The 23099-nt window shown below is 42.1% G+C and overlaps 1 protein-coding gene across 1 annotated transcript in view; it reads left to right on the plus strand.

Annotated features, from left to right (window-relative positions):
• SMARCC1 (SWI/SNF related, matrix associated, actin dependent regulator of chromatin subfamily c member 1) overlaps window positions 1–23099 on the plus strand; it is a 147457-nt gene that overhangs the window by 73704 nt on the left and 50654 nt on the right. Inside the window, exons 20-22 of the mRNA XM_066245840.1 lie at window positions 11997–12255; window positions 13286–13447; window positions 22289–22344. Of these exons, the coding sequence (XP_066101937.1) occupies window positions 11997–12255; window positions 13286–13447; window positions 22289–22344 (477 nt within the window). The remainder of the gene's footprint in view (window positions 1–11996; window positions 12256–13285; window positions 13448–22288; window positions 22345–23099) is intronic.

Below are 23099 nucleotides of genomic sequence, written 5' to 3' on the forward strand. Positions count from 1 at the left end.
AGCATCAATCATTAGTTTTTCGTTGCGCGTTGTGACTTCTTAGTTGCTCATTGATTGCTTTCTCATATGTGCCTTGACTGCGGGCCTTCAGCAGACCGAGTAACCCCTTGCTGGAGCCAGTGACCTTGGGTCCAAGCTGGTGAGCTTTTTTTTGCTCAAGCCAGATGAGCCCGCGCTCAAGCTGGCGACCTCGGGGTCTCAAACCTGGGTCCTTCTGCATCCCAGTCCGACGCTTTATCCACTGCGCCACCACCTGGTCAGGCTGTTAGCCAGTTTTTACTGAATTCTTATTTGGACTTCTTCATGTCTTTGGATATTCTTACAAATACATGCTCAAGAAGATCTTAGTGATTATTTCTACTCTGAAGGATAGGAAATAGAGAATGTTGGGTTTCATATTTAGCAACCATTTCTGAAGAGGAGCCTTTGTCTTTATTGTAGAACAACGACTATTTGGGTAAGATGAAGACTAGGCACTGCTTAGTATTTGTGGTAGAATGTGCCTGTGGGAGCTGAATTAGGACCAGATGAGGATGTGTATTGTTAGTGGGCTAGGAATGCTCTTGCCTACAAGGAACAAAAAATTCGACTGGCAGTAGATTGAACTGAAAGGACATTGGTTTTTTGTTTAAATAAATTTGTTATAATTGGCAATTCCTAGATTCTTTCTATTGCTTAGTTACATAATCTGGTTCCTAGCTTTTCTGTTGCTTGTTCCACCTTTAGCTGTCAATGTTCTGCCTTTGTGTGTCTCTCTTCCGGTCACAGGAAAGCCATTTAGTTCCAGGCCTCATATCCAATTCAAAACAGGAAGAAAGTTGGAAAAGGCACCTCTGGGGACCTGCTTTCTTGGGCTTTTGGAAGGAAAAGCTTTCTCAGAAGTGCCTCATCAGTCTTTCCCTTTGTCTCATTGATCACAATGGCTCTGTGAACCACTTAGCACTGTATGTGGTGCTCGGAAAGCAAGTACCTGACTTTCTAGGGTCAGTAGGGGTAACCATGGATGAAGTTGATGATTGCTGCTGGCACCTAATGACAGCATCTGCACTACTTATAACCAACGTCGGAACGGAGTTTACAGGGGAAGAGACTCCCTTTCCCTGCAATATTCCATCTCATTCAGACTTGTGTATTATGCATAAAATACACAATTCAGAAATCAAATGTCAATAACAAGGTTAGACTAGATCACCAGTTCTCAAACTTTTTGTCTTAGGATATACTTATACTTTTAGAAGTTATATTGAGGACGAACTATAAAGAGTTTTCATTTATGTTTGTTATCAGTAGTTATTAAAAAGTAAAATGGAGTTGGCCCTGGCCGGTTGGCTCAGTGGTAGAGCGTTGGCCCGGCGTGCAGGAGTCCCAGGTTCGATTCCCAGCCAGGGCACACAGGAGAAGCGCCCATCTGCTTCTCCACCCCTCCCCCTCTCCTTCCTCTCTGTCTCTCTCTTCCCCTCCCGCAGCCAAGGCTCTATTGGAGCAAAGTTGGCCCGTGGCCTCTGCCTCAGGATGATTGGCTATGATTGCGGCAGAGCGGTGCCCCAGATGGGCAGGGCATCACCCCCTGGTGGGCGTGCCGGGTAGATCCCGGTCCGGCGCTTGCGGGAGTCTGTCTGACTGCCTTCCCGTTTCCAACTTCAGAGAAATACAAAAAAAAAAAAAAAGTAAAATGGAGAAAAATATTTAATTGATCTAAAACATAAGTATGAACCCATTGCAAGTTTACATAATACAAATTTGAATGAAAGTAATTTTTCAGATGACAAGATACTGTATATAATAAAGAACCCTAAAGATTGCACTGAAAAATTACAAGAACTGATAAATGAATTCAGTAAAGTGGATGCAAAATAAATATCCAGAAATCAGTTGCATTTTTACCCACCAATAATGATCTATCAGAAATGGAAACTTAAGAAAATACTTCTGCCCTGGCCGGTTGGCTGAGTAGTACAGCACGCCTGGCGTGTGGATGTCCTGGGTCTGATTCTCAGTTAGGGCACACAGGAGAAGCAACCATCTGCTTCTCAACCCCTCCTTCTTCTTTCTCTCTTTCTCTCTCTCCTCTTTTCACAGCTGTGGCTTGAATGGTTTGAACAAGTTGACCCCGGGTGCTAAGGATGGCTCCCTGGCCTCACTTTAGGTGCTGAAATAGCTCGGTTGCCCATAGGGGGATTGCTGTTGGAACCTGGTCAGGCGCATGCAGAAGTCTGTCTCTCTGTCTCCCTTCTTCTCACTTAAGAAAAAAGAACAACAACATGACACTGGCATAAAAACAGATATAGATCAATGGAATAGAATAGAGAGCACAGAATTAAAACCACACATTTATGACCAATTAATATTTGACAAAGGAGGCAGAACCATACAGTTAGGTAAAGATAGTCTATTCAGTAAATGGTGTTAGGAAAATTGGACAGATAACGTTAAAAAAAATGAAACTAGACCACCTTACACAAGAATAAACTTAAGCCTGACCAGGCGGTGGCGCAGTGGATAGAACATTGGACTGGGATGTGGAGGACCCAGGTTTGAGACCCAAGGTTGCCAGTTGAGTGCAGTCTCATCTGGCTTGAGCAAAAAAATAAAAGGTCACCAACTTGGACCTAAGGTTGCTGGCTTGAGCAAAAAAATAAAAGGTCACCAACTTGGACCTAAGGTTGCTGGCTTGAGCAAGGGGTTACTCGGTCTGCTGAAGGCACATGAGAAAGCAATCAATGAACAACCAAGTTGTCAAAAACGAAAAACTGATGATTGATGCTTCTCATCTCTCTCCGTTCCTATCTGTCTATCCCTATCTATCCATCTCTGTGACTCTCTCTCTCTGTCCCTGTAAAGAAAAAAAAGAGATAAACTTAAAAATGAATTAAAGACTTAAATGTTAGACTTGAAACCATAAAAACCCTAGAAGAAAACACAGGGTGTAAAATCTTGACATTTCTTGTAGCAATATATATATATATATTTTTTTACAGGGACAGAGAGAGAGTCAGAGAAAGGGATAGATAGGGACAGACAGACAGGAACGGAGAGAGATGAGAAGCATCAATCATCAGTTTTTCGTTGCAACACCTTAGTTGTTCATTGATTGCCTTCTCATATGTGCCTTGACCGCAGGCCTTCAGCAGACTGAGTAACCCCTTGCTTCAGCCAGCGACCTTGGGCTCAAGCTGGTGAGCTCTTTTTTTTTCTTTACAGGGACAGAGAGAGAGAGAGAGGGACAGAGAGAGGGACAGATAGGGACAGACAGACAGGAACAGAGAGAGATGAGAAGCATCAATCATCAGTTTTTTGTTGCAACACCTTAGTTGTTCATTGATTGCCTTCTCATATGTGCCTTGACTGCGGGCCTTCAGCAGTCCGAGTAACCCCTTGCTTGAGCCAGCAACCTTGGGTCATCTAAGCTGGTGAGCATTTTTTTTTTTTTTTGCTCAAACCAGATGAGCCCGTGCTCAAGCTGACAACCTCAGGGTCTCGAACCTGGGTCCTTCCACATCCCAGTCCAGCGCTCTATCCACTGCGCCACCGCCTGGTCAGGCACAAGCTGGTGAGCTTTTGCTCAAACCAGATGAACCCGCGCTCAAGTTGGCGACCTCAGGGTTTCTAGCCGGGGTCCTTCCGCATCCCAGTCTGATTCTCTATCCAATGCGCCAAAACCTGATCAGGCTAGCAATATTTTTTCTGAGCTATTTCCTTAGACAAGGGAAACAAGAGAAAAGGTAAATAGATGGGAACTACATGAAACAAATGATTTTGCACAGCAAAGGAAACCATCAACAAAGAACCCAGTGAATGGAAGACCATATTCTCTCCAATGATACATCTGGTAAGAGATTAATATCCAAAATTTATAAAGAACTTATAAAATTCAACAGAAAAAAAAAAAAACCAACTTAAAAATTGGGCAAAGAACCTGTATAAACACTTTTCCAAAGAGGACATAAGGAGATTGGTAGACATATGAAAGGTGCTCAACGTCACTAATCATTAGAGAAATGCAAATTAAAACCGCAGTGAGATACCTCACACTTGTCAGAATGGTTATCATCAGTAAATCAGCAAACAAGTTTTGGCGAGGGTGTGGAGAAAAGGGAACCCCCGTCTGTGCACTATTAATGTAAATGCAGATTGGTGCAGCCACGGTGGAAAGCAGTGTGGAGTTACCTCAAAAAATTAAAAATGGAACTTGTTTATGACCTAGTGATTGCACTTATAGGAATATGGCCAAAGAAACCTGAAAAACTAATTAGAAACAATATATGCACCCCTATGTTCAGTGCAGTTACAATAGCCAAGGTTTGGAAATAGCCCACGTGCTCAAAGAAATCAAAAGGGCAACAATGGTTTAGTATTATTATGGAAATGGATGGTTTTGATCTTAATGCTCCTCAGTCTGGTCCCCACGCATCTTCAGACCATACTTGGAGTCACACTGGTGATGTCTCGTGTTTCTGTATAGCTTTTAATTTTTTATTTTGAGTTTTTCCAGTAGTTACGGTGGAAGTTTTAGCAGTGTATTAACTATTTTCTTTTTTACACCTCTCCCCTACTTCTCCTTCTTTCTTCACAATCTCTCTTTCTCTCTTTCTCTCTCAGGATCAGAATTCAAAAAGATTTCTTTCTTGTGAATTTTTACCACTAATTTAATTTGTTCTCATCTCTCCATTTAGTATCAGTGATATTCAGCGAGCTTCTTTCTGAGCCACTTTTTATTTATTTTAGGACAGTTTTGTCTAGTTATATCTGCCGTGGATGTTAATTTAAAAGAGCTCAGTATTCATGGGGGAATATAATACACTTTTGTATTGCTGTTTTAGAACCTTGGGGTTCTGCAGTGATAGTTTTGTAATACTGTCTGAGACAACAGCCTCATATCAGTTCTTCTTTCTGCATATTGATACTCAAAATATTTTTCTCTTCTACATGTAGGACTAGTGTATAGTAAATACACAGAGTGGGTTAAGAATGGCCGAGCCACTGTTTATCCTGAACATATCAAGAAAAACCACAATATTTTTACACAATAGTGCTTTTCCTCTCCTACAGGTGTAACCTGTACAATGGTTGATTTTTCTTTCAAACATACAGTTGAATGAACAAGTGATGTCCATACTCACACAGAGAGAAACAAAAGGCTTCCCAGCAGCATTGTTTACCACTAACACTTCCTATTTCTATAGTTTATTTGTCGGTAATTAGTAGTTTAAGAACATGAAGTCAGATAAAAAATTTTAATGGCTTTATAAGCAGAAACAGTCCATTTCTTTGTAATCTGGAAGACTTGTTATGGTTTGTTGTTTCCAAAAATATCACCATTTTACTAGTCACATAGCACACAGGCAGCATCCCAAGTATTGGGGTTATTCTTGAGACCAGCCACTTTGATTTTAAAGTGATCTTATTGGATGTGGTCTCTTATGAGGTGAAAAGCAGGCAGGGAGGCAGAGAGACAGACTCCTGCATGTGCCCGACTGGGATCCACCTGGCAAACCCACTGGAGGGCAATGCTCTGCCCATCTGGGGCATTGCTCCATTGCAACCCAAGTCATTCTAGCGAGGCGGAAGCCATGGAGCCGTCCTCAGTGCCCGGGGCCAACTTTGCTCCAGTGGAGCCTTGGTTGCAGGAGGGGAAGAGAGAGATAAAGAGAAAGGAGAGGGGGAAGGGTGGAGAAGCAGATGGGCAGAGCCCTGGGTGCCCTGGCCAGCAATTGAACCCAGGACTTCCACACACCGGGCCGACGCTTGCCAGCCAGCCAGGGCCTTCACTGTTTTATTACAAATATTGGAGCATGATTTCATTTTTGCAAATAACCAAAGTGGATATACACATTTGACAAATAAATACATTTTGAAGAAGATCTTTAATTTGTAGACATGAAAGATAAGATAAAGCTCTACGCTAGCTTTTTTTTTTTTTAACGAAAAAGGAAGTTCTTTCTTGCTTTATTTTTTACAAAGGCAGAGAGTGAGTCAGAGAGAGGGATAGACAGGGACAGACAGACAGGAACGGAGAGAGATGAGAAGCATCAATCATTAGTTTTTCATTGCGCGTTGCAACATCTTAGTTGTTCATTGATTGCTTTCTCATATGTGCCTTGACCGCAGGCCTTCAGCAGACCGAGTTATCCCTTGCTTGAGCCAGCGACCTTGTTTCCAAACTGGTGAATTTTTGCTCAAACCAGATGGTCCCGCGCTCAAGCTGGCGACCTCGGGGTCGCGAACCTGGGTCCTCTGCATCCCAGTTCGACGCTCTATCCACTGCGCCACCGCCTGGTCAGGCTACACTAGCTTTTTAAGGAAAATATTTTATAAGATCCATATGATGGAGGCTGTTTTATAAGATTTTATTTGTTAAGTTTGTGAGGGATTTTAGGTGTTTTACCTGAAAATGTGTCATCAGTTAAGAAGCCACTAAAGGCTAAGTCAGCAGCAGTTTGGAATTGCACTGATAGAATGCCACAATGAAAGAAGAAATGGCAGCATTCTGTTCCATGGTGACTAAAGGGATTTTTTTTTTTTTTTTTTTTTTTTTCCATTTTTCTGAAGCTGGAAACAGGGAGAGACAGTCAGACAGACTCCCGCATGCGCCCCAACGGGATCCACCCGGCACGCCCACCAGGGGCGGTGCTCTGCCCCCCAGGGGGCGATGCTCTGCCCATCCTGGGCGTCGCCATATTGCGACCAGAGCCACTCTAGCGCCTGAGGCAGAGGCCACAGAGCCATGCCCAGCGCCTGGGCCATCTTTGCTCCAATGGAGCCTTGGCTGCGGGAGGGGAAGAGAGAGACAGTGAGGAAAGCGCGGCGGAGGGGTGGAGAAGCAAATGGACGCTTCTCCTATGTGCCCTGGCCGGGAATCGAACCCGGGTCCTCCACACGCTAGGCCGACGCTCTAACGCTGAGCCAACCGGCCAGGGCCTAAGGGGATTTTTATAAAGAAGCTTTCATAATTCTCTTAAGTCCACACCTTGTGACAGTGTTCTTCCTGTCATGTGTTCCGAGCCTTGAAATGGACAAAACTTGGATCTCTGTGAGCTCCTTGGTTCTCCCTTGTTAACGTCAGTATTCTTCGTGCCTGCTTTGCTTTCTTGTGCTACGTGTTTATTTTCCCTTAGATAATTAATGGACATGAAATCCTGTACGTGTAAATAAAATCCACAAGAGTTAGTAATGTTTATTTATCACTAAGAGAATGTCTTACATATTTCCTACTGGGTGGATTATAGAAACAATAGTATTAGGAAATATTTAGTAAGCATTTCGAAGATTTTATTCATAGTATGTACATGCACTTCATATATCTTCCTTCATATGTAACCCAAGAAATATTTTTTCTTTATATGAGTATATTTTCCAGTGAAACTCTTGCCTTGAAGAAAAAATTCTGTTCTGTTTTACAGTTTTGTTTTGTTTTACAGAGACAGAGAGTCAGAGAGAGGGATAGACAGGGACAGACAGACAGGAACGGAGAGAGATGAGAAGCATCAATCATCAGTTTTTCATTGTGACACCTTAGTTGCTCATTGATTGCTTTCTCATATGTGCCTTGACCGTGGGCCTTCAGCAGACCAAGTAACCCCTTGCTCAAGCCAGCGACCTTGGGTCCAAGCTTTGCTCAAACCAGATGAGCCCGTGCTCAAGCTGGCGACCTTGGGGTCTCGAACCTGGGTCCTCTGGATCCCAGTCCAACGCTCTATCCACTGTGCCACCATCTGGTCAGGCTTCTTTTGTTTTTGTTTTTGTTTTTTTTGTATTTTTCTGAAGCTGGAAATGGGGAGAGACAGTCAGACAGACTCCTGCATGCGCCCGACCGGGATCCACCCGGCACGCCCACCAGGGGGCGATGCTCTGCCCCTCCGGGGCATCGCTCTACCACGACCAGAGCCACTCTAGCGCTTGGGGCAGAGGCCAAGGAGCCATCCCTAGCGCCCGGGCCATCTTTGCTCCAGTGGAGCCTCGGCTGCGGGAGGGGAAGAGAGAGACAGAGAGGAAGGAGAGGGGGAGGGGTGGAGAAGCAGATGGGCGCTTCTCCTGTGTGCCCTGGCTGGAAATCGAACCCGGAACTTCCGCACGCCAGGCCGACGCTCTACCACTGAGCCAACCAACCAGGGCCTTGTTTTGTTTTTAATGGAAGTACTTGGAACCATTAGTTTCTTTCCTGGTTAGTCCAGTTTCATGTGGTCAAGGTCAGCAAATGGGCACTGTGTTTCAGGTACTGTGGAAGACACTGTTGATTGAGAGGGGTTAGGCCATATGCTCAGCAGTTGGGGAATTTAGAGTTCAGCGGGCAACAAACAGAGGAAGTCAGCCTCACAGTGGGAACACACCTGGAACACAGGGCATGTACAGGGGTGTTGCGGGGCCACTAAGCTCATGGACGAGATACAGTGGACAGCTTCCTGGGAGTGGTCAGCCGTGTTATTATAGACCAGTCTGTACATAGCAGTGCTTAGGAACAGTGTTGTGGGATCTGGGTATTCCTGGAACATTAAAGAGTAGAGGTGGGCCTGACCTGTGGTGGCGCAGTGGATAAAGCGTGGACTTGGAAATGCTGAGGTCACCAGTTCAAAACCCTGGGTTTGCCTGGTCAAGGCACATATGGGAGTTGATGCTTCCAGCTCTTCCCCTCCTTCTGTCTCCTCCCTCTCTCTCTCTCTCTCTCTCTCTCTCTCTCTCTCTCTCTCTCCCCCTCTCCTCTCTAAAATGAATAAATAAAAACTAAAAAAAAGAACCGAAATGACCCTAGTCTTCCTTTTAAATCAGGAGACTTTAAAAAAAAAAAAAAAGGAGTAGAGGTGGAAGAAGTAGGCAGAGCCCTGATCATGTTTGGCCTTAACTTCAGATAATAATGAGCAATGAAATAGTTTTAGGCAGGAGAGAGAGTGTCTTGTGTGAAATATTCTTCACTCTGGCAACAGGAAGAGAGATACATTTAAGGATAGAGAGACAGGCAATTCTAATGATCCTGGTGCATAATGGGGAAGACCCGAGTTATGGCAGAGTAATGAGGGTGTTTTGTGGTATTATAAAATGCGTGGTTATAACTTTTCTCTCCATCCCCTCCTTCAGTGCCGGGTTCAGTGTCACTGTTGCTCAGCCTTTAGCTTTTCTGGATGCCGGCTCTTGCTTGAATTTTGCAGGTCAAATTGTTCCATAGCTCTATTCTGAGAAAAAATTTTCTGAACTTATTTTTCTCTGGTTGAAGGAAAATGGTTCAAGGAAAAAAGTTTAACAAGTTTGTTTGAAAAGATTATGATGGAGCATGTCCAAAAAAATCTCAGCTTATAAAACTCGAGGTGGCCTCATGACCAGGCGGTTGCGCAGTGCATAGAGCGTTGGGCTAGGATGCAGAGGACTCAGGTTCGAGACCCTGAGGTCATCAGCTTGAGCACGGGCTCATCTGGTTTGAGCAAAAAGCTCACCAGCTTGGATCCACAGTCTCTGGCTTGAGCAAGGGGTCACTCAGTCTGCTGAAGGCCTCTGGTTAAGGCACATATGAGAAAGCAATCAATGAACAACTAAAGTGCCACAACGAAAAACTGATGATTGATGCTTTTAATCTCTCCGTTCCTGTCTGTCTGTTGTATCTATCCCTCTCTCTGACTCTCTGTCTCCTGAAGAAAAAAAAAACAAAAAACAAAAAAACTTAAGGTGATCCCAGTTACATTTTTTGGTGCCAAGGATTCTAGTAAGATAAATTGATTTTATTTTAAATTTTAATCTGGATCTTTTCTCTAAGTACTTCCTTCTGGACCTACCCAAGGCTGATGCCTATGCGGAGGAAACTCAGAATTAGCCTTGGTTTTCACGGAATTTAATGAGAGGGACCATTCACTGGCTTGTTTCAGGAGTCCATCTGATGTAGAATTTGGAGACTGGGATTCAGAATTCACTGAGGCCAGCAAACATGGAGAGACCCATCACCATAGTGCTGTCCCCTCACAGGGCCAGCCGCAGTGTGGGCGGTAGAGCAGGGCTGTTCAGCCACACTGCTATTGACATTTGGGCCCGGTGGTTTTTCTCTTGTCAGCTCTATGTACATTGTAGAATGTAAACAGCAACCATGGCCTCTACCCATTAGCAGCCAGTTGAACCTCCCCAGTGGTGTCAACTAAAAAAGTCTCTGGGCAGTGCCCAATATTCCCAAGGAAGTAGAATTGCCTGTTTGAAAATCATGGCTCTAGAGAGAACCATGTGAGTAGCTACTTTGGGAAGCTACAGAATGGTTTGTTTTTTTTTAACCCAGCTAATTTCTTGACTCTCTTAGCTTTGCATATATTTCTGTTTTTTGTTTTTCTTTTTAGGTGAGAAGAGGGGAGGTAGTGAGGCAAACTCCTGCATGTGCGCCGACCGGGGTCCACCCGGCAAACCTTGTCTGGGGCCATTTCTCGAGTACTGAGTTATTTTTAGCACCTGTGGTTGATGCGCTCCAATGGAGCTATCCATAGCTTCCAGGGCCATGCTTGAACCAGTCAAACTACTGGCTGCAGGGGAGAGAGAAGCAGACGGTTGCTTCTCCTGTGTGCTCTGACCAGGAATTAATTGAGCCCAGGATGTCCATATGCTGGGTTGACGCTCTGTCTACTGAGCCACTGGTCAGGGCCTCGTTTTCTTTATACTATTCTGTCCCTCTCCCTCTTGGTGGAGATTGCTTAAATTTTTCAGCATTTTCTGTGAAAAATTATAAAACCAGAAATTTGTGTACTTCATAAATTTTAGTATCAGCTTCTGAATTTTTAACAAAAATGTCCTGGATTTGAATGGGATTTTGTTGAATCTAGTTCAGTTCAGAGAGAATTGATATCCTGACAGTAATGAGACTTCCTATTAGTGAACACAGTATATTCCTTTATTTAGGTCTTTGATTCTTTTTTTTTTTAATATATTTTAATTATTGATTTTACATGGGACAGGAAGCAAGAACTATCAGCTCATAGTTGCTTCACTTCAATTTTCATTGATTGCTTGTCATAAGTGCCTTGACCCAGCAAGCCAGGGTTTTTAACCGGTGACCTCAGTGTTCCAGGTTGATGCTTTATCCACTGCACCTCCACCGGCCAGGCTTCATCTTTGATTTCTCTCAGCATGTTTTATTTTCTTCTGCATGTTGACATTATACATTCTTGAATATATTTCTAAGTATTTCATTTTTGTGCTATTTTAAATACTTTCATTTCCCCCAATTAAAAATTCTTTTATTGCTGGTGTATATAGAAATATAATTGAATTTTTCTCTTTCCTTCTATCCTGTGACCTTGCAAAACTTTAGTACCCTTTTGGTACCTTAGAATTTTCTATATAAACAGCTATAAAACCAGGCCACTGTTCCATTTTTATTCCTGAACAGAGGAATTTTCTCAGGTCTGGTTGGAAGTACCATTGGAATTAGTTGAAGCTCATGTCCAAGTACAAGCAGCAGTCTCAAGCCTCTGGGAAAGTGTATTAATAAAAGACAGTTGTATCAGCCCTGGCCGGTTAGCTCAGTGGTAGAGTATTGGCCTAGCGTGCGGGAGTCCCAGGTTCGATTCCCGGCCAGGGTACACAGGAGAAGCGCCCATCTGCTTCTCCACTCCTTCCCCTCGCCTTCCTCTCTGTCTCTCTATTCCCTTCCTGCAGCCAAGGCTCCATTGGAGCAAAGTTGGCCCGGGTGCTGAGGATGGCTCTGTGGCCTCTGCCTCAGGCGTAACAATGGCTCTGATTGCGGCAAAGCAACACCCCAGATGGGCAGAGCATCGCCCCCTGGTGGGCATGCCGGGGGGGATCCCGGTCTGGCACATGTGGGAGTCTGTCTGACTGCCTCCCCATTTCCAGAAAAATACAAAAAAAAAAAAAAAAAAAAGTTGTTCTTCCTTTATAACGTGCATGCCCTTTAGTGTAGAGTATAACCGTTTTCACTATTTTTTTAAAAAGCTATCTAAAAAATAGTCACAGGCTTCTGATGTCATTACATAGTACTTGTTATCTGATAGTAAAGCTCTTGTCTTTTTCTATTGTAGGCGCTGGAGATGTATAAGGACGATTGGAACAAAGTGTCAGAACACGTTGGAAGTCGTACTCAGGATGAATGCATCCTCCACTTTTTGAGGCTTCCCATTGAGGACCCATACCTTGAGAATTCAGATGCTTCCCTTGGACCACTGGCCTACCAGCCTGTCCCCTTTAGCCAGTCAGGAAACCCAGTCATGAGCACTGTTGCCTTTTTGGCATCTGTGGTGGACCCTCGTGTGGCATCTGCTGCAGCAAAAGCAGCTTTAGGTATGTGGATTTCATTAAGCCAAGTTACCAGCATGACAGTTTCAGCTAAAGGTTTAATACTTTGCTTCACATGAATGTTATCTCACATTTAGAAGTTATATTATCTTCATTTCAGTTACTTAAATAACAAAAATCAGGTATTATCCCTTAGATACTGTTACATATAAAAGTATGATGATGATTTAAACTAAAACACTTAAAATGTAATAGTTTTAAAATTAAGAACATTTATTAAGAATTGGGGGACAGCCTGACCAGGTGGTGGCACAGTGGATAGAGCGTCGGACTGGGATGCGGAAGGACCCAGGTTCGAGACCCCGAGGTTGCCAGCTTGAGCGCGGGCTCATCTGGCTTGAGCAAAGAGCTCACCAGCTTGGACCCAAGGTCGCTGGCTCCAGCAGGGGGTTGCTCGGTCTGCTGAAGGCCCACAGTCAAGGCACATGTGAGAAAGCAATCAATGAACAACTAAGAAGTCGCAACACGCAACGGGAAGCTGATGATTGATGCTTCTCATCTCTCTCTCTGTTCCTGTCTGTCTGTCCCTGTCTATCTCTGCCTCTGTAAAAAAAAAAAAAAAAAGAATTGGGGGACAAAAGTTTGTGTTATATTTTGTGATTCATTTGAAATTTTATATAACTTGCCTGACCTGTGGTGGCGCAGTGGATAAAGCATCGACCTGGAAATGCTGAGGTTGCCGGTTCGAAACCCTGGGCTTGCCTGGTCAAGGCACATATGGGAGTTGATGCTTCCAGCTCCTCCCCCCTTCTCTCTCTCTGTCTCTCTCTCCTCTCTCTTCCTCTCTGTCTCTCTCCTCTCTAAAAATGAATAAATAAAAAAATAATGTAATTTTATATAACTGGCAAAAGGAGTCATTTAACATTCTTGAAGCATATTATTATAAGTAGACTTTATCACATCACAGAATTATTTCTTGGCTTTCTGGGTATTTATCCTTGCTTTCTTTTCTGTTATCAGTGTAGCAAATATTTGTGTAAAACCAGGCCACTGTTCCATTTGTATTCCTGAACAGAGGAGTTTTCTCGGGTCCGGGAGGAGGTACCACTGGAACTGGTTGAAGCTCATGTTAAGAAAGTACAAGAAGCGGCTCGAGCCTCTGGGAAAGTGGATCCCACCTATGGCCTGGAGAGCAGTTGCATCGCAGGCACGGGGCCCGATGAGCCGGAGAAGCTTGGTGAGTCAGCTCGCCTCGGGACAGGGCTTGCTGATGGTGTATTCTCCCACGAGCTCGCCAGAATTGTTGGGTTTGCTTATGAGTACTATGATCGGTATAAACCTCTTAAATATGTATGTGGTTTTCTCCTGTCACTTCCCTTTCTGGTAGCTAGAACTAAAAAAATTCTCTTAGACTGTTAGTAATATAACAGCTGTGAAGTACCTGATGGCTGCTGTAGATCTGGGTTTTAAGCATATAGACACGAGAATACCAACAGTACTTGAGTCATTTTAATTCATATGTTGCCGTATAGATTTAAGGTCACTGTGTTTTTGGCTATTTTTAAATTGAGGTAAAATTCATATAACATAAAAATTTCTATATATTTTAATTACTTAAAAGCGTATGGTCCAGTGGCTTCACAAGGTGTTGGGCAGCCATCATTACTATCGAATTTTAGAACATTTTCATCATCCCAAAAGAAAATTCCATAAATTAAGCAGTCAGTCTTCATTCCTTCTTCTCTTCAGCCCTGCTAACCACTGGATTTGCTTATTCTGGACATTTTCTACAAATGAAGTCATACCACACATGGCATTTTGCATGTGACTTCCTTCACTTAGCAGGTTTTCAAAGTTTATTCATGTTGTATGAATCAATACCTCATTTCTTTTTATGCTTGAATAATAATCTTTAGGTGGAATAGCACATTTTACTTACCCAGTTTATCAGTTCATGGCTATTTGTATTGTTTCCACTTTTTATTTTTATTTTTTTTATAAATAAATTTTTATTTTAATGGGGTGACATCAATAAATCAGGGTACATATATTCAAAGAAAACATGTCCAGGTTATCTTGTCATTCAGTTCTGTTGCATACCCATCACCCAAAGAGAGATTGTCCTCCGTCACCTTCTATCTAGTTTTCTTTGTACCCCTCCCCTTCTCTCTCCATCCCTCCCCCCACCCCACTGTAACCACCACACTCTTGTCCATGTCTCTTAGTCTCGTTTTTATGTCCTACCAATTTATGGAATCCTGCAGTTCTTGTTTTATTCTGATTTACTTATTTTACTCCGTATAAATGTTATCAAGATCCCACCATTTTGTTGTAAGTGATCCGATGTCATCATTTCTTATGGCTGAATAGTATATACCATGGTGTATATGTGCCACATCTTCTTTATCTAGTCTTCTAATTTTTTTTTTTACAGTGATTAAAGCCTTTAAGCAAACTCTTGGCCAATACAGCTAGAATCCATAAAAGAGTAGTGTCCTTAACATGTCACCAAGTCCAAGTTGGCCCCAACACCATGCCAAATCCCTGAAAAATGCAACCCAACCCCAGTTCAGTCTGTTAGGAGCTGTCACAAGGAGCAGGAGTCCAGGAAAAGTCCACATCCAGGAAAAGTCCGCATGGCACTGGAATTGTTGTCACAATTCTATACTTTGCAGCTCACGTCCAAGTCCCATTGACCACTGCTTCTAGCTGGTAATGATTCAGATAGACTGGAAACACTTTTTATTTTGAATAATGCTGCCATGAACATTTTGTGTGTAGGTTATTTTGTGAATGTGGTGTTCCGCTTCTTGGGTACCTAGGTGTGGAGTTGGTGGATCTTAGATAATCCCATGTTTAACTTTTTGAGGAACTACCCAGCTGTTTTCCATAGCGGTTGTACCATTTTATGTTCCTACCAGCAATATATGAAGGTTCCAAGTTTTCCACATCCTTGCCAACACTTGTTTTCCTCTTCCCTTTTCTTTAATAACAACCTAGTGGGTACAAAGTGCTCTATCGTTGTGATTTTCATTTGCATTCAGTTGGGGAATATTGCCATCTCAACAATATTAAGTCTTTTGATCATGAACATATGATACATATTTTTCCGTTATTTAGGTTGTCTCTATTTCTTTTAAGCAATATTTTGAAGTTTTTAGTCTTGTGTATCTTGGCACACATCTTGCACTTTCTGGTTAAATTTATTCCTATGTGTTTTACTCTTTGGATGCTTTTGTAAATGAAATTGTTTTCCTGATCCTTGGGGGAAAGCCTTTAGTGTTTCATTATTAAGTATGATGTCAGCTGTTAGCTATTCCTAGTTTCCTTTTATCAGGTTGAGGAAGTTCCCTTCTATTTCTAGTTTGTGAGTGCTTTTATCAAATAGTGTTAGGTTTCATCACCTACTCTTTATGCTTCAACTGAGATGATTGTTTGATATTTTTACTTTATTCTATAAATGTATTATATTAATTGATTCTTGCCTGTTGAACTATCTTTGTGTTTCTGACAGAAATCCCATTTGATCAATGTGAATTGTCCATTTCATATTCTATTAGGTTAGTTTTACTAGGGTTTTTAAATTTTTCTTTGCATGAGAGAGAGGGGGCAGACAGGGACAGATGGACAAAACGGAAGAGCGATGAGAAGCATCAGTTCTTTGTTGTGGCACCTTAGTTGTTTATTGATTGCTTTCTAATATGTGCCTTGACCTGGGGGGCTACAGCAGATCGAGTGACCCCTTGCTCAAGCGAGCGATCTTTGGTTCAAGCCAGTGACCTTAGGCTTCAAGCCAGCAACAATGGGGTCTCTGGGGTTATGTCTATGATCCCATGCCCAAGCCGGTGACCCTGCGCTCAAGCTGGCGACTTCAGAGTTTCAAACCTGGGTCCTCAGCATCCCAGGTCAGTGCTCTATCCACTGTGCCACCACCTGGTCAGGCTATTGATGTTTTTTGATTACTAATTCCATCTGTTTACTTGTTATAATTTTAAATTTTCTGTTACTTTTTGAATCTGTTTTGATAGTTTGTGACTTTCTTAGAAATTTGTCCATTTTATGTATATTATCTAATTTGTTGGACACACACACAAATCATAATAACCCTAAATATAAATAACTCTAATGTCCATCAGCTGATGAATGGATAAGCAAAATGTTGTATACAATAGCAAGATAGGATATTATTCACACATAAAATTGAATGAAGTGTTGACATATGCTGTATGATGGGTGGACCTTAAAACATGGTAAGTGGCTGACCTGTGGTGGCGCAGTGGATAAAGCGTCGACCTGGAAATGCAGAGGTCGCCGGTTCGAAACCCTGGGCTTACCTGGTCAAGGCTCATATGGGAGTTGATGCTTCCAGCTCCTCCCCCTTCTCTCTCTCTCTGTCTCTCTCTCCTCTCTCTCCCTCTCTGTCTCTCTCCTCTCTAAAAATGAATAAATAAAATAAAATAAAATTTAAAAAAAAAACAAAAAAACATGGTAAGTGGCCTGACCAGGCAGTTGCGCAGTGGATAGAGCATCAGACTGGGATGTGGAGGACCCAGGTTTGAGACCCCAAGGTTGCCAGTTTGAGCGCAGACTCATCTGGCTTGAGCAAAAAGCTCGCCAGCTTGGACCCAAGGTCGCTGGCTCAAGCAAGGGGTTACTCAGTTTGCTGTAACCCCACAGTCAAGGCACATATGAGAAAGCAATCAATGAACAACTAAGGTGTCGCAATGAAAAACTGATGATTGATGCTTCTCATCTCTCTCCATTCCTGTCTGTCTGTCCCTATCTGTCCCTCTCTCTGACTCACTCTCTGTCCCTGTAAAAAAAACAAAAACCAAAAAAAAAACCATGGTGAGTGAAGAGACAGCATACAATAATTGTAATTCCAGTTACATGAACTGCCCTGAAAGGACAAAATCTATGGAGCTAGGAAGTAGATTAAATGGTTGCTTAGAGCTAGGATGGAAAATAGCTAAATGGTATGTGTGTTTTTGTTTTGTTTTTTGAGGTGATGAAATGTTTTAAAATTTACTATGGTGGTGGTTGCACTATCTGGGAATATAAAATTCATTTAATTGCCTGACCTGTGGTGGCGCAGTGGATAAAGCGTCGACCTGGAAATGCTGAGGTCGCCGGTTCGAAACCCTGGGCTTGCCTGGTCAAGGCACATGTGAGAGTTGATGCTTCCAGCTCCTACCCCCTTCTCTCTCTCTGTCTCTCTCTCCTCTCTAAAAATGAATAAATAAAATAAAATAAATTTAAAAAAAAAAATTCATTTAATTTTCCTTATAATGGGTTTTCATGGTATGTGAATCATCTCAATAAAGCTGTTTTTTAAAAAGTTTGTAATTTTTTTTATTCCTGTTTATTTCTGTCTCCATTTTCATTCCTGATTTTAACTATTTGACTCATTCTGTTTTTTCTTCATCAGTCAAAATAGTCTTGTAAATATTGTTTATCGTTTCAGGGAAACAACTTTTGATTTCATTCATTCTTTGTTTTTCTTTTCTCTAATTTATTTCTGCTCTATTGTTTATCTTCTTTGTGTTGCTTTTGAATATGTTTACTCCTCTTTGAATAGTTCCTATGTTTGCTCTTCTTTGAATAGTTCCTTAACCCTTTTTTGAGTAGTGACTTTTTTCATGCTTGCTGACCCCCCAGGAGTGAGGTGTTTTTTTTTCTTTCAAAAAATGAAATTAGTTCCAGTTATAGTTTTATTAACTTAGTCATGTTTGTTTGATAACCAATTTATGGAAGGAAGAACAACATACATTTGCCCTTTTTTTAATGTTACCTTACACATTTTTAAAATAAATCAATCATACTCTGGATGGTCAGGAGGCACGAGGACGTACATGAACGTTCGTACTAAAAGGGTTAAATGGGTCTCTTCAGACTTAAAATCCGCGGTTTCTGTGAGTTTGCATAGGGTCTATCCTGTTCTCTCTGTAAAATGTAAATCTAGCAGTCTCCACTCATTTTGGAGATATAAAAACTGATTTTCAGATTAATCAAACTGGTCACTCTGTCATGCAGAACAGATCATTGACCTGTTTTTAACCATGGTTACTAATCCAGGTACCAAGCCTTTCAAATAAAAATCCATTTATAGCTTTTACAATATTTCTTAGTTTGAAAACTCCCTTTCTCTTATGTGGAGACTGAGATTAGCAAGCCAGGCCACATCTCTGCTGTTTGGGGATGCGGCACAAGTCGGGGCCCCGCGCAGGCAGGCTGGGCTGGGCAGCCTGGACCTATTGAGAGTGCTGGGAAAAGTCGCACTTTCCTACAGGTTTTTGTGTGGTTTTGGTTCATTTGTTGTAGGGTCTTTTGGTTCCCTGTGGTCATGGAATTGAAAAGAGTTGGCAGAGACTTTTTATTTAATTCAAAGAAGTTTCTGTAGTTTCTAGAGTCAGGGACATGTTTTTACATGTAAATTTGTTTTGAAATTTTTGGTAGATGATAGCACAGAGCATTAGTGGTTAAGAAACAGGTTGCAAATTTAGCCATTTCTATTTCAGTGGGATTTAAAACAAAGAGCACCTTTCCCCCAAAATCTAGCAGCCGTAGTCCTTGTGGGGCAAGATGCCCTGATTGACAGCGAACTGTGGTTTCCGCAGTGTGCAGAGCATGGGTCAGACTGCTGCAGGAAGCACTGCAGATCAAGGGCGATTCTGTGAATGGCATGAGCAGCAGAATTTATTCCTAGTGTCTGCAAGTAGCTTATCAGGTAACCTCGTATAATCAGTAGTTGTTACAACAGAATTTGAGTCTTTTGCCATTTAATAAGCACTAAGGAAAATGAAAGCGTAATATGAATAGTATTTTCTAATGAGTTTGTAGAGAGCATTCTATAACTAATGCCGGTATATTGTAGTTACTATGGTTTATATTGGGGTGTGACTAATAAAATAAATTAGGAAACTGCAAATGGTGCTCCCTGTGGAATAGGCTCAGCAGAGTTGTAGTGGGAAGTCAATAGTGTCCCTCCTTTCTTTTTTTAATTAATTAATTAATTAATTTATTTATTTATTTATTTTGAGAGAGGAGAGAGAATGAGAGAGAGAGAGAGAGAGAGAAGGGGGAGGGAGGAGCAGGAAGCATCAACTCCCATATGTGCCTTGACCAGGCAAGCCCAGGGTTTTGAACCGGCAACCTCAGCATTCCAGGTTGACACTTTATCCACTGCGCCACCACAGGTCAGGCCCTCCTTTCTTTTTGAACTATACTCTAACTAGGGAATTCAGAGAAAAGAAGTATTAAATTTACATTTCAACTTACACTTTCTTTTTTTTTTTGTATTTTTCTGAAGTTGGAAATGGGGAGGCAGTCAGACAGACTCCTGCATGCGCCAGACCAGGATCCACCCGGCATGTCCACCAGGAGGCGATGCTCTATTGCAACCAGGCCATTCTAGCGCCTGAGGCAGAGGCCACAGAGCCATCCTCAGCGCCCGGGCCAACTTTGCTCCACTGGAGCCTTGGCTGCGGGAGGGGAAGAGAGAGACAGAGAGGAAGGAGAGGGGAAGGGGTGGAGAAGCAGGTGGGCGCTTCTTCTGTGTGCCCTGGCCGGAAATCGAACCCGGAACTCCTGCACACCAGTCTCTACCACTGAGCCAACCGGCCAGGGCCTTAACTTACACTTTATATACAAAATAGTGCCTTATTATATAGCATACTGATGTGAAGTAGAATGATGTAGGATTTTCCTTATCAAGTGACTATTATACTGGGGTGATACATTCATCATACTCATTATTGTGATGCTTAATATACTATGCTAGCTACACTTATTAACTTAAGTATTATAGTGGTTAAAGAATAACATAGGAAAATAATGTTTCCTCATGAAATACAAGACATTTTTTGGATTTCTCTTGTTAACCTTTATTAACTTTTTATTACTGATTTAGATCAGTGGGAATATTTGGTGATATAAAAGTAAAGATATATGAGCAGCAGACTTGAAACACTTATTTTCATTTATTAGGAGATTTTTTAAATTTTTATTTATTTATTTATTTTTACAGAGACAGAGAGTGAGTCAGAGACAGGGATAGACAGGGACAGACAGACAGGAATGAAGAGAGATGAGAAGCATCAATCATTAGTTTTTCATTGCGCGTTGCAACACCTTAGTTGTTCATTGATTGCTTTCTCAATATGTGCCTTGACCGCGGGCCTTCAGCAGACCAAGTAACCCCTTGCTCAAGCCAGCGACCTTGGGTTCAAGTTGGTGGGCTTTTGCTCAAACCAGATGAGCCCACGTTCAAGCTGGCGACCTCGGGGTCTCAAACTTGGGTCCTCTGCATCCCAGTCTGATGCTCTATCCACTGTGCCACCGCTTGGTCAGGCTATTAGGAGATTTTTTTATAGGAATTATACAGGAAATGAGTGTTAGCTTATCAGAAAGGGCTTCTTCAATCAATTAAACTCAAGTCATTTATTAGAAATCTACTGATTTCTTTAAACTTGTATAGTTTTTTGTTTTTCTTTGACCAGAGAAGAAAAAATAATATGGATAGTTTAGACTTTTGTATTTAACTAAAAATATTACTAGGTTTTATTTGTTCTCAGTTATGGGGGAAGGTGGGAGAAGTTAAGACAAAAGATACGGAAAGATTTTTTTTTTTTTTTGCAGAGGCAGAGATAGACAGGGACAGACAGGAACGGAGAGAGATGAGAAGCATCAATCATCAGTTTCTCGTTGCGCGTTTTGACTTCTTAGTTGTTCATTGATTGCTTTCTCACATGTGCCTTGACTGTGGACCTTCAGCAGACGGAGTAACCCCCTGCTGGAGCCAGCGACCTTGGGTCCAAGCTGGTGAGCTCTTTGCTCAAGCCAGATGAGCGCACGCTCAAGCTGGCGACCTCGGGGTCTCGAACCTGGGTCCTTCCGCATCCCAGTCCGACACTCTATCCACTGCGCCACCACCTGGTGAGGCGATACGGAAAGAATTTTTAAACGCTTTTCAGAAGTCCTTGAAAACCAACATTTTCTGAATACCTGTATTTGTCATACGCCACACAGGGGTTTTCTGATAGGTCATTTGAATTTCTTTTCAGGGCAACCTTCTGGAAGGAGTGGCATTGTTTTTATTATAAAGGCAAGGAGTCTAAATAAAGTTTTGGCAGGTCACATAGGCTTGTGAAAATGTGGGTTAAATTTTGAAACTAAATCTCTCTGACTCTTTTCACTCTAGCACACTGCCTAAAGTGTAATATGTAGGTGCGTCTGTCTGTTTTTACTCACTGAACCAGAATGATTGAAGGCCTAGTAGATATTCAATAGCTCTATAGTACTGTACTGCCTTAGACAGTATGGGAAACATGAAGGAAAAAGATCAGGGCCTCTTGGTAGTTAAGACCTGGTCTTTATGTAGAGTAGAGCCTTATGTAGGCTCCACATAAGGAAACAGGGAAATGCACCAGGAAGAGCAGCTGTGGATGATTTTATTTATCGTAATTTTTTATGTCTTTTTTAAAAGATTTTATTTATTGATTTTAGCTTGACCATGCAGGCAGTGGTGCAGTAAATAGAGCGTCGGCCTGGGATGCCGAAGACCCAAGTTCAAAACCCCAAGGTCACCGGCTTGAGTGCAGGCTCATCTGGCTTGAGCGTGGGATGGTAGACAATGACTCCAAGGTCACTGGCTTGAGCCTAAAGTGGCTGGAGCCCCCTAATCAAGGCTCATATAAGAAAGCAATCAATAAACAACTACGGTGCCACAACTATAAGTTGATGCTTCTCATCTCACTCCCTTCCTGTCTCTCTCTTGCTTGCTTAAAAAGGAAAAAAGAAATAGATCAATACTTTGGCTCTCCCATACTCACCTGCTTTTTTCTGTCTTTTCACCTTTCCCTGGTTAACGGTGACCTGATTTCTGACACCTGGTTTTGGAGTTTAAATTAATAGAACCCTAAAGTATGTGTTGTTTTCCATCAGACTTTTTATGCCAATTGTATGGTTGTGAGATTCATCAATAGCACTGTCTGTAGTTGTATTTTAGACACTCTCAGCCATATAATAGCTTTTACTTTTTTCCATATTCTATTACTTGTTCTCATTTTTTTGTTTATAGAAGGAGCGGAAGAGGAAAAAATGGAAACAGACACTGATGGGCAGCAGCCTGAAAAGGTAAAGTCTGTTTGAATTCTCCCACAACATAAAAGTCCCAGAGAGCATGCCTCCTTTTATTGCTAGTGGTTTGGGCTTGTTCTGATCTTTTAGTCCCTCTCAGGGGACTATAAATAACTCTGTCAGCTATTTGGACTTTGCAGATTGAAGGTATAGCTCTCACAAGGTGTAACAGAGGACATTTATTTATTTATTTATTTATTCAGTGAATATTTACCCACTCGACCTCTTCTTTTATACTCCTTTCAGGCACAGCTGAGAATATGAATATGAGAGTTGTAGTTCTTATGAATATTGAATTGTAGGGTTTAAGTCCTAATCTTGTGCTAAAAGAGAATTATAGAATATTAAGAGTTTTTCCTAAGAGATTGTACTGCCAGCAAAAAAGTATTTAGAAAATACTTAATGAGAATGTGACATTCGAGGTAGATTTTAAGGAGCAGGCAGTACCAGAAAGGAGGAATGGAGGAAGGGGAATAGAAGTTGCCAGCTGGCAGGGGAGGGGGGGACACGAGCCAGTATGCAGAGGGCATCAAAGTGCCTCCTGTGGTTGGAACCCGATCCCTGTCCTGGGGGCGCTAAACACGGGGTAAGCTGCGCAGAACTGGGCTCGACAGCGTCTTTAAGACTGGTCACTATTTGAATGAATAGAAACAAGGAGGATGTAAGATACTAATTACATGAAGTGCTTTAAAATTGTATATAGCTAAGGAGAGGATGAGGATGGTAATAAAATTTTATACCAATTCTTACCA

The sequence above is a fragment of the Saccopteryx bilineata genome, chromosome 10 (assembly GCF_036850765.1).
Source record: "Saccopteryx bilineata isolate mSacBil1 chromosome 10, mSacBil1_pri_phased_curated, whole genome shotgun sequence".
In the NCBI taxonomy this organism is placed as follows: Eukaryota; Metazoa; Chordata; class Mammalia; order Chiroptera; family Emballonuridae; genus Saccopteryx; species Saccopteryx bilineata.